Source organism: Staurois parvus, unplaced genomic scaffold, assembly GCF_062004578.1.
Source record: "Staurois parvus isolate SC_StPar_1 unplaced genomic scaffold, SC_StPar_1.0 ptg000903l, whole genome shotgun sequence".
Lineage (NCBI taxonomy): Eukaryota > Metazoa > Chordata > Amphibia > Anura > Ranidae > Staurois > Staurois parvus.
The window spans coordinates 469,606-487,500 of record NW_028318699.1 but is presented as its reverse complement, the minus strand read 5'-3'; the positions used below and the strand labels follow the sequence as shown (position 1 = coordinate 487,500).

At 46.3% G+C, this 17,895-nt stretch overlaps 1 protein-coding gene across 1 annotated transcript in view; it reads right to left on the bottom strand.

The window, feature by feature from the left end:
* Positions 1-9,352, bottom strand: part of LOC149442180 (integrator complex subunit 14-like) — a 114,501-nt gene extending 105,149 nt beyond the window's left edge. The window contains exons 1-3 of the mRNA XM_089656401.1: positions 9,254-9,352; positions 2,580-2,698; positions 2,237-2,379 (exon numbers count right to left, since the gene is read on the bottom strand). Of these exons, the coding sequence (XP_089512527.1) occupies positions 2,237-2,379; positions 2,580-2,698; positions 9,254-9,352 (361 nt within the window). The remainder of the gene's footprint in view (positions 1-2,236; positions 2,380-2,579; positions 2,699-9,253) is intronic.
* Between the last annotated feature and the right edge of the window lie 8,543 nt (positions 9,353-17,895).

Sequence of the window (17,895 nt, the reverse complement as noted above, 5' to 3'; positions counted from 1 at the left end):
ACCTTTTATCTTAAAGCCCTTTAGCCCGGGGTTCACACTGATACAATGTGGAATTTGCAGCGTTTTCTGTGCGAATTCCGCACTGCATCAGAATCGCACCCCGTTCATGCGAACCGCTGCAGGTGTGTATGTTAAGTCAACAACACCCCAAAAGCGGTCCACAAAACGCGGTGCGATGTGCAGAATCGGATCACATAGGTGTGAATACCCATGCAAGCCGATTCTAGTGCGGACCAAAAAAAAAAAAAAAGGGGTCCTGCACCTTTTTGGTGCGATGTGATTAGAGCCATACAAAACGTACGGCTCCGATCGCACCGCACACAAATCGCATGGGATTTGCACAGGAATGCAGTGCAGTGGGTCATTGACATTCTTGGACCTCAAGAAATTAGATTGGCCATCAGTACTTCAGGATTGATCAAAATTCAGATCTATACCATAGTTTGTGAACTCTATAACTTTCCTAAAAACTAAAAAATACATCCTAATTTGGGTTATTTTCACCAAAGACATGGAGCAGAATACATCTCGGCCTAAATTTATGAAGAACAATTATTTATTTGCAAACTTTTATAACAGAAACAAAGAAAAACGTGTTTTTTTTTCAAAATTTTCGTGTCTTTTTGTTAATTTAGCAAAAAATAAAACCCCCAGCGGTGATTAAATACCACCAAAAGAAAGCTCTAGTTGTGTGAACAAAATGATAAAATTTTAGTTTGGGTACAATGTTGTATGACCGCGCAATTGTCATTCAAAATGTGAGAGCGCTGAAACCTGAAAACTGGCCTGGGCAGGAAGGGGGAAAAGTGCCCGGTATTGAAATGGTTAAGAAGCCGGTGCCTGGACCCAAAGCTGAATGAAGAATAGTCTCGGGGTGAGGATATCGCTGGATCCCTGGACAGGTAAGTGTCCTTATAATAAAAGGACATTATTTACAGTATTACAGTATTTGTAGCTGCTAACTTTTTTTTTTGGGGGGGGGGGGGGGAGGCTTTAGAACCACTTAAAGTACACACTGTTGCTTTAACTAGTTGCCGACCGCAGATAGCCGAATGACGGCTTCACTGCGGCCGGCCAGTTCTGGGTGGACGTCATATGACGTCCCCCCAGAACGCGCTCTCCTGCGCGCCCCAGGGGGCGCGCACCCGGCGATCTCAGCGGCCTTTTACCACGTGATCAGCGGTGTCCAATGACACGCTGATCACAGGGAAATGCAAGTGCCGGTTCTCGGCTGCACTTTCCTCACGCTGTCAGATCGTGAGGAAAGTACTGCCGAGAACCGGCAGTTGTCACAGCGGGGATCGGCACCGATCATCAGGACACTGATGATCAGTGCCCTGATGATCGGTGCCCAGCAGTGCCACCCGCAAGTTCCGCCCACCTGTGCCCAGCAGTGCGCCCACTAGCTCCGCCCACCTGTGCCCAGCAGATCACCCACCTGTGTCCAGCAGTGCACCCACCTGTGCCACTCTGCAGTGTCACACACCTGTGCCCAGAAGTGCCACCTACCTGTGCCCAGAAGTGCCACCCACCTGTGCCCACCCACCAGTGCTGCCCACCAGTGCCACCCACCAGTGCAGCCCAGCAGTGCTGCCAGTCAGTGCCACCAGTCAGTGCCCAGGGGTTGTGCCAGTCAGTGCCGCCAGTCAGTGCCCAGCAGTGATGCCAGTCAGTGCCGTCTATCAGTACCCATCATCAGTGTCACCTATCAGTGCCGCCTATCAGTGCTGCATATTAGTGCCGCCTATCCGTGACATCTCATTAGTGCTGTCTATCAGTGCTGCCTATCCGTGCCACCTCATTAGTACTGCCTATCAGTGCCCTTTAGTGCTGCCTATCAGTGCCTATCAGTGCCTCCTATCAGTGCCCATCAGTGCCTCCTATCAGTGCTGCCTCATCAACGCACATCAGTGAAGGAGAAAAAATACCTGTTTGAAAAATTTTATAATAGAAACAAAGAAAATTTTTTTTTTTTTCAAATTTTTTGCACTTTTTTTATTTATAGCGCAAAAAGTAAAGCGCCCAGTGGCAATTAAATACCACCAAAAGAAAGCTCTATTTGTGAGAAAAAAATGATCAAAATTTCATATGGGTACAATGTTGCATGACCGCGCAATTGTCAATCAAAGTGCGGCAGCGCTGAAAGCTGCAAATTGGCCTGGTAAGGAAGGGGGTATAAGTGCCTGGTAGGCAAGTGGTTAATACAGACAGTAAACACCATATGACATGCCTCTACCTGTACTTAAAGATTTAGGAATTGGATCGGTCTCTTCATCTATGACAACAGATTCCGGCCTGGGGAAGACCTGGACATCAGAGGACAGGTTCCCACACTTCAGCACTGCATGGAACGGAGTGTACGCCACATCAATAAGTTTCCTGTAGGAGAAAAATGTTGTTTTACGTGGAATTAACTAAAAAAACGTCAGTTAGGAAGAGAAATCTGTCATGCTAAAAACTCAGAGCCAGCTATACACTATAATCCTCTCACATGACAACTAATCTCTAACAAGCCCGGCAATATCCGGCAGTAAATTAACTAGAGACAGACTCCATGCAGGGCAGGCGAGCTCACTTACCCGAACATGGACTGGACATTCTTTAAGCACAGGGGCCCATCGATGGTAAAGATCTGACCCTCCCCATTATTGAGGTCAATAAGTCTTTCCAGAGTATCCAAGGAATCGGAGCTCTGCAGCTGAGGGGGTGGGGGGGGGGGACAAGAGGACAAAGAAAAGGAAATGCAATGAACACATCGTCATATATTCATAAAAAGCGTAAATTCACCCAAAAACATTCTCTCTTTATATTAGGAGAGAACGGGGGGATTACAACCACCTGCCGGGGTTAACTGCTAACCAGAGCTCTAGTTTCTCTTTTTCTTTCTCATAAGGAAGTGAAGGAAAGTCTGCAACAAGGACACAAAGGCAATATAAAGATGGCAGGAGGACCAGCCTTCCCCTATTCTACTAAAACAAAAAAAAAAACATAAAAAAACCCCCAAAACAAATAAACAAAAAAAAACAAAAACAGAAAAAAAAACCCCACTGTTTGTATTGCGGTAGATTATCCACTTAAGCTCCAGAGGGTTTTACCCCCTTCATGACCAGGCCACTTTTTGCTATTCTGGACTGTGCTACTTTAACTGGTAATTGCGCTGTCACGCAACACTGTACCCAAATGGAATTTATATAATTTCACATTTTTTTGGTTGTATGTTATCACCATTTGGTTTTTATTTGTTATATAGACAAAAAAAGGCTGAAAATTTTGAAGACAGACAATATATTTTACTTTTTGCTATTAACCACTTGAGCCCCAGAGGATTTACGCCCCTTAATGACCACGCCTTTTTTTGCTGTTTGGCGCTGCACTAATTCAAATGATAATTGCGCGGTCATGCAATGCTGTACCCAAACGAAATTTACGTAAACTCAAAGTTAGTCATAAATTTCGGCCAAAATGTATTCTGCTCCATGTTTTTGGTAAAAAAATCCCAATAAGTGTATATTGATTGCTTTGTGTGAACGTTATAGCGTCTACAAACTATGGGATAGATACTGTAATTTATGCCTTTTTTTGCTATACAGCGCTGCACTAATTCAAATGATAATTGCGCGGTCATGCAATGCTGCACCCAAACGAAATTTACGTCCTTTATTTCACACAAATAGAGCTTTCTTTTGGTGGTATTTGATCACCTGTGCGCTTTTTATTTTTTGCACTATAATAAAAAAAAATACGAAAATTTTGAAAAAAAACAATATTTTCTACTTTACGCTATAAAAAATATATCATAAACTCAAAGTTAGTCATAAATTTAAGCCAAAATGTATTCTGCTACATGTTTTTGGTAAAAAAAATCCCGTGCATTAGCGGGCAAACTGGCGCTATCTAGGAGGGGTGCTAACACTATCGGAAGTCACCAGTGACACTAATACAGTGATCAGTAAAAATCTGTTCACTGTAATCAATGACACTGGTGACAGGGCAGTGAAGGGGTTAACTGGGGGGGGGGGGGGGAGGGGGGCGATCAAGGGGTTAAATGGGATTTCTGGTGCACTACCGGGCAAACTGGCGCTATCTGGGAGGGGCGCTAACACTATCGGAAGTCGCCAGCGACACTGATACAGTGATCAGTAAAAATTGGTTCACTGATCAGTGACACTGGTGACAGGGCAGTGAAGGGGTTAACTGGGGGGGCGATCAAGGGGTTAAACGGGATTACTGGTGTACTGGCGGGCAAACTGGCGCTATCTGGGAGGGGCGCTAACTCTATCGGAAGTCGCCAGCGACACTGATCAGTAAAAATCGCTTCACTGATCAGTGACACTGGGCAGTGAAGGGTTAACTGGGGGGGGGAGTGCGATCAGGGGGTTAAATGTGTCCTAGAGTGTTCTAACTGTAGTGTAGTGCTTTGTACTCACTTTTTGGATGTCTTCTTCTCTGTCTGGAACAGAATGTGTCCAGGCAGAGAAGAATGACATCATATCCTGCCCTGTGTAAATATCAACACAGGACAGGATAGGACAGGGACCGATCATGTGATTTCAGCCAGAAATCACTGGCTGAAATCTAATGATTGATCCCTCCTGGATCAAATCGTGTCACCCGCGGGTCGGCGGGAGCGCGCGCGCCCCCTGCCAGCGAAAGTGTCGGGAGCGCGGAACCCGTTTTAAAACGTGGTTTTGCGCTCCACTGCCGCCCTGCACACGTATATACACAGTGGCAGGGCGGCAAGCGTTTAAAAAAAAAAAATAATAATAATAATAGTAAAAATAATAATAAAAAAAATTAAATAATAATAAATATATATAGATACACATACTTTATATGTGTGTATGTATATATATATATATATATATATATATATACACACATACATACACACACACACACACACACACACATATATATATATACATACACACGCACACACACAAAAATAAAATAATAAATATATATATTATATAAAATAATAATAAATACTATATGTGTGTGTATATATATATATATATATATATATATATATATATATATATATATATATATATATATATATATATATATATATATATATACACACACACATACACACACTTTAAAAATCAAAATTTCTTCATAAAATGTAGGCCAAAATGTATTCTACTACAAATGTTTGGTGAAAAAAAAAAAATCCCAATAATTTATATTAATTGGTTTGCATGCAAGTTATAGTGTCTACAAACTATCGTATTTATACACTGGAATTTTTTTTTTTTTCTACTAGTAATGGCGGCAATCAGTGGAACAGTGATAGTGCGGCGGGCAATCTGACACTGGCACTTTGTGGGAACTAACTAATTGCCACTGACATCACCAGTGACGCTAATACAGTGATCAGTGCTAATAATATACACTGACACTGTACTGACACTGGCTAGGAAGGATCTAACATCTAAGGTCAATCAAGGGGTTAATTTTGTGCCTAACAAGTGTTAATGTGTGAACTGTGCTGCTTTTCAATAAATATTGATTTGTTTCTTTTCCTGGTGATTGGACACAGCTGATCAGCAGGTCCCAGACATGAATTATTGGTCGGGATCTGTTGACGAACTCCTGCTACGTCAAATCACAGCGGAGTAGATGGGGGGCATGTGCCCAACTCCCAGAAACGGGCAGCGATGTACCAGTAACGTCACAGTGCCTTTAGTGGTCACCCCGCCGCAGTATATGTACATACAAGTGGTAATGATTCGGTTTTATTATCTCACATGCCTTCATTTAAAGCCTAACTCCATGCTTAAGGTCCCTTTAAATAGTTTGCCTCGGCCAAGCTGGCCCAAACAAACTATTTACTGCACTAACAGGGGCGCTTGCTGGGTGAGCTTTTTTAGCTTTCCACTCCCAGCCATTCAGGGGAAGCTTTGTATTCCATGAATGAATACAAAGCTTCCTTTGATTGGCTGAGGCAATTGACCTCACAATCAGAGGAAGCTTTGTATTCATTCATGGACTACAATTCTTCCCATGAATGGCTTAGCAGCTCTCAGCCAGAGGCTACGTTGTTTTGGGAATGGGATGGAATGGGATACAGGTAATACAGCTACTGCACTGACAGGTTTTCTTGCTTGGGGCGCTGTATTTTTAAATTTTTTTAATATTTTTTTATATTTGTATTTTAGACCATCTTGGCGCAAAAGAAATATTTAAAAAGAGACACGTGGAGTTAGGCTTTAACCACTTCCCGTCCGGCTGCTGTATATAAACGGCCGGACAGTGGCAGGGCAGGGGCGGGTTGTCGTTCATAAACGGCGCCCACTATTTTGGCCTGTGCGCACTCCCTGGGAGCGTGCGGCACCGCGATTTGTTGCCCGCTGTGTCCTCCGAACACCGATCGCTGTACGGGACCTCTGTGTGAGGTGCCAATCAGTGATCACATGAAGAGTAGTAAGCAAGATGTCACTTCTGACATCATTGCTTACTACGTGTGAAATCTGTGAATGATCACAGAGATCACATGGTACAGGGCTATTCACAACAGCCTTGTACCATGTGACAAGCTGTGACCAATCACAGCTCACACAGTATTTCTCAATTGCTGCAAGAATGCAGCCAGAGAGAAGGAGAAATGATTGCTTTTACAGCCTTTATGGGTGTAATAGCAATTAGTGTAAAAAAAAATAAAAAAATCCTCATCACCCTCCACAAGTAGTACAGTGTCACCATGGTAACCCTGTACTGCTAGGGTGACAGTATGTTAACCACTTGAGCTCCTGAGGATTTACCCCCCTTAATGACCACGCCTCTTTTTGCTACTCGGCGCTGCACTAATTCAACTGATAATTGCGCGGTCATGCAATGCTGCACCCAAACGAAATTTACGTCCTTTTTTTCACACAAATAGAGCTTTCTTTCGGTGGTATTTGATCACCTGTGCGCTTTTTATTTTTCACGCTATAAACATAAAAAGGCCAAACATTTTGAAGAAAAACAATATTTTTTAATTTCAGCTATAAAAAATATATAGTAAACTCAAAGATGGTTATAAATTTAGGCCAAAATGTATTCTGCTCCATGTTTTTGGTAAAAAAAATCCCAATAAGTGTATATTGATTGCTTTGTGTGAAGTTATATCGTCTACAAACTATGGTATAGATACTGCAATTTACACCATTTTTCTGCTATACAGCGCTGCGCTAGTTTAACGGACAATTGCGCGGTCATGCAATATGGTACATAAATGAAATTTACATCCTTTTTTTCCCCACAAATTGAACTTTCTTTTGGTGGTATTTGATCGTCTGTGCGGTTTTTATTTTTTGCGCTATAAAAAAAAAGGCTGACAATTTTGAGGAAAAAAAAAAATATTTTGGACTTTTTGCTATAAAACATGTCCAGTAAAAAAAAAATGCAAAAATCAAATTTAGTCATAAATTTCTGCCAAAATGCATTCTGCGACATGTCTTTGCTAAAAAAACCCCAATACGTGTAAATTAATTGGTTTACGTGAAAGTTATAGCGTTTACAAATGGCGGGAAAGATACTGTGATTTTTAGGGGGTTTTTTATACTAATAATGGCGGCGATCAGCGAATTATGGCGGCGATCAGGGACTTATGGCAGCGACCAGCGACTTATGGCGGGACTGTGGTGGACATTTTGACATTGGGGACTACTGACTTGGGGTCACTGATATCCCCAAAAACACTAATACAGTGATCAGTGCAAAAAAAAAAAAAACACTGACACTGTACTAATGGCACTGGGGAGGAAGGGGTTAACTTTATTTTGCAGGGAAGGGTTATAGGAGTGAGGGGAGTGTTTTACTAGGGGGCGGGGCTGTGTACTGGGCGGGACAAGGCTGATCGGGAGACAGAAACTGTTCTTTCTCGATCAGCTCATCCTCGAGCTGTCAGGGAAGTGACAGACAGCTACTGCAGCTGTGCTCTCTGTTACTGTTTGCCGCCGATCGCCGGGACATAGCCGCTAAGGAGTGGCTGTGACCCGGCGACTGACATCTGCGGCGGTGATCCACAGGACAAATAGGGCGGTCGCGCGCGCCCCCTATTTGTTTACAAAAACGTGGTTTTGCCTGTGAGTGCCGCCCTGCCGCTGTATATGTACAGTGGCCGGGCGGCATGCAATTAAAAGCCTTCACAGGTTGTTGATTCAGAGATAATTGTGAATGAATTACTGCTCTCACGTGGACGTTTGCTTGCATTCGCATTTATGTGTATGTGTAAAGCGGATCTTCACCCTCGGAGTATAGTTCCTTCCTCTCCACTCCTCCTCCCCTCCTCTACATGAAGAGCAAATTTTTTTTTTTGCTTATTTATTTCAGGTACTTATAAAGTGCCGTCAATTTACGCAGCACTTTACATATATATTGTACATTCACATCAGTCCCTAACCCTCAAGGGGTGTACAATCTAAGGTCCCTAACCCTCAAGGGGCGTACAATCTAAGGTCCCTAACTCGCATTCATACATACACATACTAGGGACAATTTAGACCGGAGCCAATTAACCTACCAGCATGTCTTTGGAGTGTGGGAGGAAACCGGAGTACCCAGAGGAAACCCACGCAGGCACAGGGAGAACATGCAAACTCCAGGCAGGTGGTGCTGTGGTTGGGATTCGAACCCAGGACCCTAGTACTGCCAGGCTTATGTACTTTGTTTTATTTTTAAAGTTCTAACCCGTTCCCACCCCCTTTCCCCTCCCCCCATTGCACTTCACTCTCCTAGGCGAATGACATGCATTAAGCCTGCTGTGGCTCTTGGGGATATGCACATCACACAGTCACACATCATAGGAGGCACACACTTTCATCGATAGAGGAAGGGGCGGACCTAGCGGCACATTGTGAGGCTCGGCAGCGGAACCTAATGACGTCACATAAGAAGATGGTAGCACGGGACCGAGAAAGGGCAGAATTCTGAGAGGATTCTGCAGGACATCGCTGGATCCACTGGGCAGGTTGTTTGAAATGTTCAAATTTTCAGGTTTGAAAAAAAAAAAAAAAAACTTTGTCACAGCCGGGTGCCCACACTGGAGATACTGGTGCCAGACGGCTGGTGAAACGGGCTGTGGGGAGGACACCATGGGATCATAGGACAGGTGAGACAGGAGACATTGGGGGTGGTGCACATTCTGGGGATCCAAGGAAGCAATATGGCAGCTGAATAGCCACCTGATCACATGCATCCGAGAGCCAACAGTCGGCTTGTAACATTTCCACGCATTACCCGCTGCTGCCGACATGAGCCTTACCTCTGCGGCAGTGAAAGGGTTAATAGTTTGTACATCGTATGCCTGAAATTCCGTTCTAAAAGCGTTTTCTCCTTTTTCTCTCCTGACAGGACTCGCCATCAATTTCCGTCACTTATACAAGCAAAGGCGCAGGCGTCTGGGGAGTCGGAGAAGGAAGACCGCATAATGTTTTCCATATTTTTGTTTGTTTTATATAGCGGGTGGGAGAAGATTTTTGTTTCATTCCCCAATCTTTCTGCTTCTGGTTCTACTCCTTGGTACATTGTTCAGTCTTCTTACTTTCTGGGACCACAAAGGTCAAAGGGCATTCCTACTGAAAGCTGAACAGTCGAAAGGGATTGGTCAAGTGTAATAAACAATTGTCACTCACCTGTGAGCCACTTATTGACCTCCAAATTAAAAAAAAAATCATTTGTGCCCTTCCACAGTCTGTTGTCCTGCACCATGGTTTGCCCAAAAATGCAGATTACCTCTGCAACCTATGGAGTGTAATATATAATGATTATTTCTAGCATGTGATTTCTGCGCAGGGGGGCAAGAATGACGCGAGAGGCCAGGACTAAATAATAGGAGAGGAAGGGGGCATTTGGAGGAATCAGAATCGCCATTGTTAGGCCTCGTTCACACCATATTTATTTCAGGTACTTATATAGCGCTGTCAATTTACGCAGCGCTTTACATACATTATATATATATATATATATATATATATATATCATTCACATCAGTCCCTAAGCCTCAAGGGGCGTACAATCTAAGGTCCCTAACTCACATTCATACATACACATGGATCCAATTCACCTACCAGCATGTCTTTGGAGTGTGGGAGGAAACCGGAGCACCCGGAGGAAACCCACGCAAGCACAGGGAGAACATGCAAACTCCATGCAGGAGGCGCCATGGTCAGGAATCGAACCCATGACCCATTTACTGCAAGGCAGATGTGCTAACCACTAAGCCACTGTGCCACCATATGCGCAGATTCATCAGTTTTCATGCGCGCATCAATGAGTTTTATACACAATGTAGATTCCTGTGCAGAAAAAAAATCTGCCCGTGATACCACTGTTGTGGAGTGAACAGGACACATAGAGAACATAGCTACATAGTTAGTCTGGCTGAAAAAAAGACAAGTCCATCCAGTTCAACCATTAAAAAAAAAAAAAAAATCTCACAATAATGCCCTCCTGTATTCTCATAAGCAGCCCATTCTCACACGGTGTCAGCTGCTGCCAGAAGGACTTTGACAAACTCAGTGTACCTGCTTTAAATAGTGAGGATGAATTACTGCACAGTGTCTGCAGCTATAGAGGTCAGTGAGGACTTGTTTTTAAACTGTTACATAGTTAGAAAGGGATTGGTCAAGTGTAATAAACCTGATCCCCCGAGAGACAATCGGATATTCCCTGGATCAACGTCACCTATAAATGTTAGTAGAACAATTGATTTCATTATGCCCTATCAGAACGTGTGCAGAAAAACGGACGTCTCTGCACCATGGTGTGAGCCCGGCAGAGACACTTTTGCCCCCTTTACCCCAGGTTCACACCTAAGCGGTTTCCGCAGCATTTTGCAGAAACGCACAGCAGTCCATTGAACATGATTTTTCTATGGGACACGTTCACATCTCTGCGTTTTCACCCAGTGTGTTTTTTTGCAAAGGGTCAGGGACTTTTTTTTTAATGGAAAAAGTTGCATTTTTGTTCCGATAAACGCTAATGGAAAAGCTGCAGAAGGGCATTTAGTGCGTTTTTGATGCTTTTTGCGTTTTTGAATCTGCCCAGAAACTTGAAATTAAAAAAAAAAAAAAATGAAAACCGCACTACAGAAACAGAGCAAAAGCAAACTGCATAGGTGTGAACCTGACCTTAGGCTGGATTTGCACTTTTGTGATCCTTTGCGGTGTCTTAACTGATGCACTTTAACCCCTTCTCCTCTTTCGATTGGGACCTTTCCCGATCATGTGACACGTCATCACGGTGGTCACGTGATCTCTAAAACCCGTCCCGGCTTCTGAAACTCTTAAAGGGCCGGGAGGCGGGATGGGTTTTAGGGATCATGTGACCTCCGTGACGACGTGCGACATGATCGTGAAAGGTCCCGATCGAAAGAGGAGATTGGGACCTTTCCGTGAGTACCGGACATGTGTGCTGGGAACGCGCAGGGTGCGCGCTCTCGGCACATATGTTTTTTCTTACCTGAACGCAAATGTGCGGCCGCTCGGCGTCTAGGCCCAGACGCCGGGAGGCCGCACATTTGTGTGCTGCCGACGTGAAGAGGTTAATGTGCATTGCATTGTGACAGTCCATTTATTACTCTTCATCCGTGCGCCACAACATTTCTTACATACGTTTTTGTGTGCTGAAATTAGTTGTGCTTTTTCCCCCTCTACTGTTCTGTGCGTTAAGCTGCCATTTAGGCCTCATTCACACGGTCACAGAGAGCGGTACACTGCCAAGAATCGGTGTATTTGTGCAGCTGGGATTCTCAGGTGGTAAGAAAACGCTGCACATGTTCGGCCTCAGCCGCATACTCTGAGTTTTGGGTGAAATGCGTCAGTTGGTTGTCTTAGACCAGGGGTGGGCAACTGTGGCCCTCCAGCTGTTGTAGAATTACAAGTCCCATGAGGCATTGCAAAACTGATAGTTACAAGCATGACTCGCAGAGGCATGATGGGACTTGTAGTTCACCAACAGCTGCCCACCCCTGTCTTAGACCATCCTAAGCTACCCCATGCCAGTGCTTTTAGCCCCACCCTCTGGGCTTCGTCGAAGAGGTAGTCTATGATTAAAGTGATATTATAGGCAATTTAAAGAAGAAAAAAAAACCCAAACAAACCTGTCATACCTATCCCCATCCTCCTCTTCTTGGGTCCCCCTCCCTCGGCCAAGTGCCCCCCACAGCAAACTGCTTGAGCCTGAGTAGGCTCACTCCTAGGCCGCTGCTTTCTGTGTCCATTCACACACACACAGCCATGTCTCGGCCATACCCACCCCCCTTCCTTGGCTCACTGGCTGTGATTGACAGCAATGAAAGTCAATGGCTCCTGCTGCTGTCTCCGCCAACGAGGAGGGAGAGTCCCTGGAGAGCCGAGGCTCTCATGCACATCGCTGGATTGAAAAGGGGCTCAGGTAAGTATTTGGTGGGGGTTGAGCCTTTAGAACCACTTGAAGATCAACTCTGAACATGCAGAGGTATGCCAGTACTCAAAGCGGGCACTGGCTGTGCTGGGAGGCCGTCATGTATGTAACCTCACACAGAAATGTATCCCCGGCCTCATTTAGATGTCATCTGGGAAATTCCCGGCCGCAAGCTAAATGTAAACAAAAGGGCCGCGGATGCAGGGGACGTCATTACCAAAATACGGGCAAGCCCCACCATATTTGGGAAATTACATGGTCCTTGTTATTAGGGAGCCTGATGGGGAACTGAGAGACGAGTTCCCCATCCGGTCCACTCCCGGGTGGAGGGACGTGCCAGACGTATCAGAGGCTGTGACCTCGGTAGAGGCTGTTCTTACATCCGGCCATTTGATGAGCCGGACGTGTGTGGCGTCTTCTTAGCGCATGGTTGGAGTGTTCTCTAGATCGCCTTTTGGATGGCCGGCACCCCTTTTGTGGATCACCGAAATGGCAATAACAAGCGCCTCAAGAGGTTGGCATTCACCCGCGTTTGCGTTCAGCTGGGGCCAGCTGCTTCTCCAAGGGACACTTGTCTGTCCCTCATCACCATTCCAAAGACAAGCTGGGAGGTGAATTGGCCCTAGTTCAGTAACACCTCGGTTTACTCATTTAATTTGTTCTGCAGGACTTTTCTTATAGCAAACAATTCGTAAACCGAAATGCCGTTTCCCATAGGAATGCATTGAAAACCAATTAATCCGTTCCAGAGGTCAGAAAAAAAAGCTACTAAAATACCGCATGAGTTATTTTATTAAGTAATGCGGTATTTTACTAGTGACAACCATGTGTTAATGTTTCAGATGTCAGCGGAGTTCCCCACTGACAGCTAAATGTAAATGAATTGCCGGCAATTATAATAATTAAAAAAAACGGCGTGAGGTCCCTCCTCCCATCTATACCAAGCCCTTCGGGTCTCGTGTGGATTTTGAGGGGAACTCTCATGCCTAAAAAAAAATGGTGTGGCGGTCCCCCCCAAAATCCATACCAGACCCGAGGGGCTTGGTATAGATGGGAGGGAGGAGCCCAGGCCTTTTTTTTAAATTTATTATGGTGCTGATTTTTAAATGTATTTACCGCTTTTTTTTTTTTTTTTTGTCACTATAGCTCAGAGAATTAGCTGTCACTTTCCCCCTAACTAAAAGAAAATCATTTTATTTATTTCAGGTACTTATATATCGCCGTCAATTTACGCCGCGCTTTACATATATATTGTACATTCACATCAGTCCCTAACCCTCAAGGGGTGTACAATCTAAGGTCCCTAACTCACATTCATACATACACATACTGGGGCCAATTTAGACAGGAGCCAATTCACCTACCAGCATGTCTTTGGCGTGTGGGAGGAAACTGGAGTACCCGGAGGAAACCCACGCAGGCACAGGGAGAACATGCAAACTCCAGGCAGGTGGTGCCATGGTCAGGATTTGAACCAGCGACCCTAAGGGGGGACTCTGATGTAAGGGGATGCTGATGGGAACCCTGATGTAAGGGCGGGTCTCTCATGGGGACCCTGATGTAAGGTAAGTCTCTGATGAGGACCCTGATGTAAGGTAAGTCTCTGATGAGGACCCTGATGTAAGAGGATGCTGATGTGTGTGTAGCACTGCGTTAATTGACAGCGCTATATAGGTGCCTGTAGTAAATTAAAAAAAAAAAATAGATAAAAAATCACCTGTAACTACATAGTTAGTCTGGCTGAAAAAAAGACAAAAGTCCATCCAGTTCAACCAGAGAAAGAAAAAAAAAAGTTATAATCCTATACCCACAGCTGATCCAGAGGCAGACAAAAAAAAACAGCAAAGCTTGCTCCTGCAGGGAAAAAAATAATTTTTTGATTCCCCGAGAGGCAATCGGATATTCCCTGGATCAACCTGACCTATAAATGTTATATCCAGTTATATTCTTTCCTCATAGCTGAGCTCCTCCATGCCTCTTATCAGTTTGGTTGCCCTTCTCTGTACTTTCTCCAGTTCCCCAATGTTCTTTTTGTGAACTGAATTGGTGCTCAAAACTGAACTTTATATTCCAGATGAGGTCTTACTAATCATTTGTACCGGGGGGGGGGGGGGGGGGGAATGATATCTCTCTCTCTGGAGTCTATACCTCTCCTAATACAAGAGAGTATTTTGCTCGCTTTAGATCCCGCAGCTTGGCATTGCATGCCATTATTAAGCTTGTGATCTACCAGAACTTCCAGATCCTTCTCCACCATTGACCCCCCCCCCCAGATCCTTCTCCATTGATTCCCCCAGTTGTACCCCCCCCCAATATGTATGAGGCATGCCTATTCTTAGCTCCCCAGTGCAGAACCTTACATTTATCAACATTAAACCTCATTGGCCCCATAGTCCCCCAATTACACAGAGCATTGAAGTCGGCTTGTAAATTGGAGACATCCTGTAAGGACGTTATTCCACGGCACAGTTTGGTGTCATCTGCAAAGACTGAAATGGGATTTATAATCTCAGACCCGATATTGTTTATAAATATATTAAAAAGTAAGAGTCCCAACACTGAACCTTGGGGTACCCCACTGACAACCCTAGACCATTCAGAGTATGAATCATTACCCACTACTCTCTGAATACGAACTTTTAGTCAGTTTTCTATTCATTTACATACAGATTTTTCCAGCCTGTAGACTTTACCTTACACATTAGCTGTGTGTGGGGAACTGTGCCAAACGCTTTTGCAAAATCCAAGTATACCACGTCGACCACCACCCCTCTGTCCAAGTATACCACGTCCACCACCACCCCTCTGTCCAAGTATACCACGTCCAATGCCACCCCTCTGTCCAAGTATACCACGTCCACCGCCACCCCTCTGTCCAAGTATACCACATCCAATGCCACCCCTCTGTCCAAGTATACCACGTCCACCGCCACCCCTCTGTCCAAGTATACCACGTCCACCACCACCCCTCTTTCCAAGTACTCCACTGCCACCCCTCTGTTCAAGTATACCGCGTCCACCGCCACCCCTCTGTCCAAGTATACCGCGTCCACCGCCACCTCTCTGTCCAAGTATACCACGTGCACCGCCACCCCTCTGTCCCAGTATACCACGTCCACCGCCACCCCTCTGTCCCAGTATACCAGGTCCACCGCCACCCCTCTGTCCAAGTATACCACGTGCACCGCCACCCCTCTGCCCAAGTATACCACGTGCACCGCCACCCCTCTGTCCACGTATACCGCGTCCACCGCCACCCCTCTGTCCAAGTATACCACGTGCACCACTACCCCTCTGTCCCAGTATACCACGTGCACCGCCACCCCTCTGTCCCAGTATACCACGTGCACCGCCACCCCTCTGTCCCAGTATACCACGTGCACCGCCACCCCTCTGTCCCAGTATACCACGTGCACCGCCACCCCTCTGTCCAAGTATACCAGGTCCACCGCCACCCCTCTGTCCAAGTATACCACGTTTACCGCCACCCCCCTGTCCAAGTATACCGCGTCCACCGCCACCCCTCTGTCCAAGTATACCACGTCCACCGCCACCCCTCTGTACTCGATGTGCAGTGACACACTTACAGCCGCAGCATCTGTCAGCCTGTCATTGACTTGTACTGGCTGCCGGTGGCTGAACCCAAACTTCTGTGAATCCCGGCCGCAATAATATGCCGATTGCTAGCGGAGTCCAGCCTTCTGTGTGACCAAAGCCTTCCAATAAATGGTGTTGACCATAGAATGGGCTCATTACTATAATGCACAAGTCAGAATGAGCCCTAAGGGTCTGTTCACACTTGACTCAAAATGCTGCCGCTTAACAAATGCACATATAGCGGTAATAGGTGTATTTGACTCACATGTAACACTCATTAAAAATGATACCCTAAACACCCTATGTGCGTTATTGGTGCGTTTGAGGCACGTTAAAACCGCACCACAAATGCCTATAATACAACGTAACGTTAATGCACCGCAAAGGCCTGTCAGCGTGTTTGTGGAGCGTTACCATAGGCTTGAATGGGAGGCATTGAAAGACTTCGAACTCCTCCAGACTCAACATCAGGCTTCACGTTTGAAGCAATGCTAACGCTTTGTTTAGCTAACGTGAACGGCACTGTGGGCTGTCCATAGTATCATTTGCCTAGACGTTTGAGAAGCGGTAAAGGGTTACTAAACCCCGGACCCCGCATTCACTATATCCGCTCTCCCCGGACCCCGCATTCACTGTATCCGCTCTCCCCGGACCCCGCATTCACTATATCCGCTCTCCCCGGACTCCGCATTCACTGTATCCGCTCTCCCCGGACCCCGCATTCACTGTATCCGCTCACCGAACCCCGCATTCACTATATCCGCTCTCCCCGGACCACGCATTCACTATATCCGCTCTCCCCGGACCCCGCAATCACTATATCCACTCTCCTCGGACCCCGCATTCACTATATCCGCTCTCCCCGGACCACGCATTCACTATATCCGCTCTCCCCGGACCCCGCAATCACTATATCCGCTCTCCCCGGACCCCGCATTCACTATATCCGCTCTCCCCGGACCCCGCATTCACTGTATCCGTTCACCGGACCCCGCATTCACTATATCCGCTCTCCCCGGACCCCGCATTCACTGTATCCGCTCTCCCCGGACCCCGCATTCACTGTATCCGCTCTCCCCAAACCCCGCATTCACTGTATCCGCTCTCCCCGAACCCCGCATTCACTGTATCCGCTCTCCCCAGACCCCGCATTCACTGTATCCGCTCTCCCCGGATACTGCATTCACTGTATCCGCTTTCCCCGGACCCTGCATTCACTATATCCGCTCTCCCCGGACCCCGCAATCACTATATCCGCTCTCCCCGGACCCCGCATTCACTATATCCGCTCTCCCCGGACCCCGCATTCACTGTATCCGCTCACCCGACCCCGCATTCACTATATCCGCTCTCCCCGGACCCCGCATTCACTGTATCCGCTCTCCCCGGACCCCGCATTCACTGTATCCGCTCTCCCCGAACCCCGCATTCACTGTATCCGCTCTCCCCGAACCCCGCATTCAATGTATCCGCTCTCCCCAGACCCCGCATTCACTGTATCCGCTCTCCCTGGACACTGCATTCACTATATCCGCTCTCCCCGGACCCTGCATTCACTATATCCACTCTCCCAGGGCCCCGCATTCACTATATCTGCTCTCCCCGGACCCTGCATTCACTATATCCGGTCTCCCCGAACCCCGCATTCACTGTATCCGCTCTCCCCGGACCCCGCATTCACTGTATCCGCTCTCCCCGAACCCCGCATTCACTGTATCCGCTCTCCCCGAAACCCGCAATCACTGTATCCGCTCTCCCCGAACCCCGCATTCACTATATCCGCTCTCCCCGGACCCTGTATTCACTATCTCTGGTCTCCCACAGTACACACAACATGGAAATGCAATTATTTTAGTAAATATAAACTGCTAAATACCTCTTCTCACCAGCAGTATATAGCAGTCT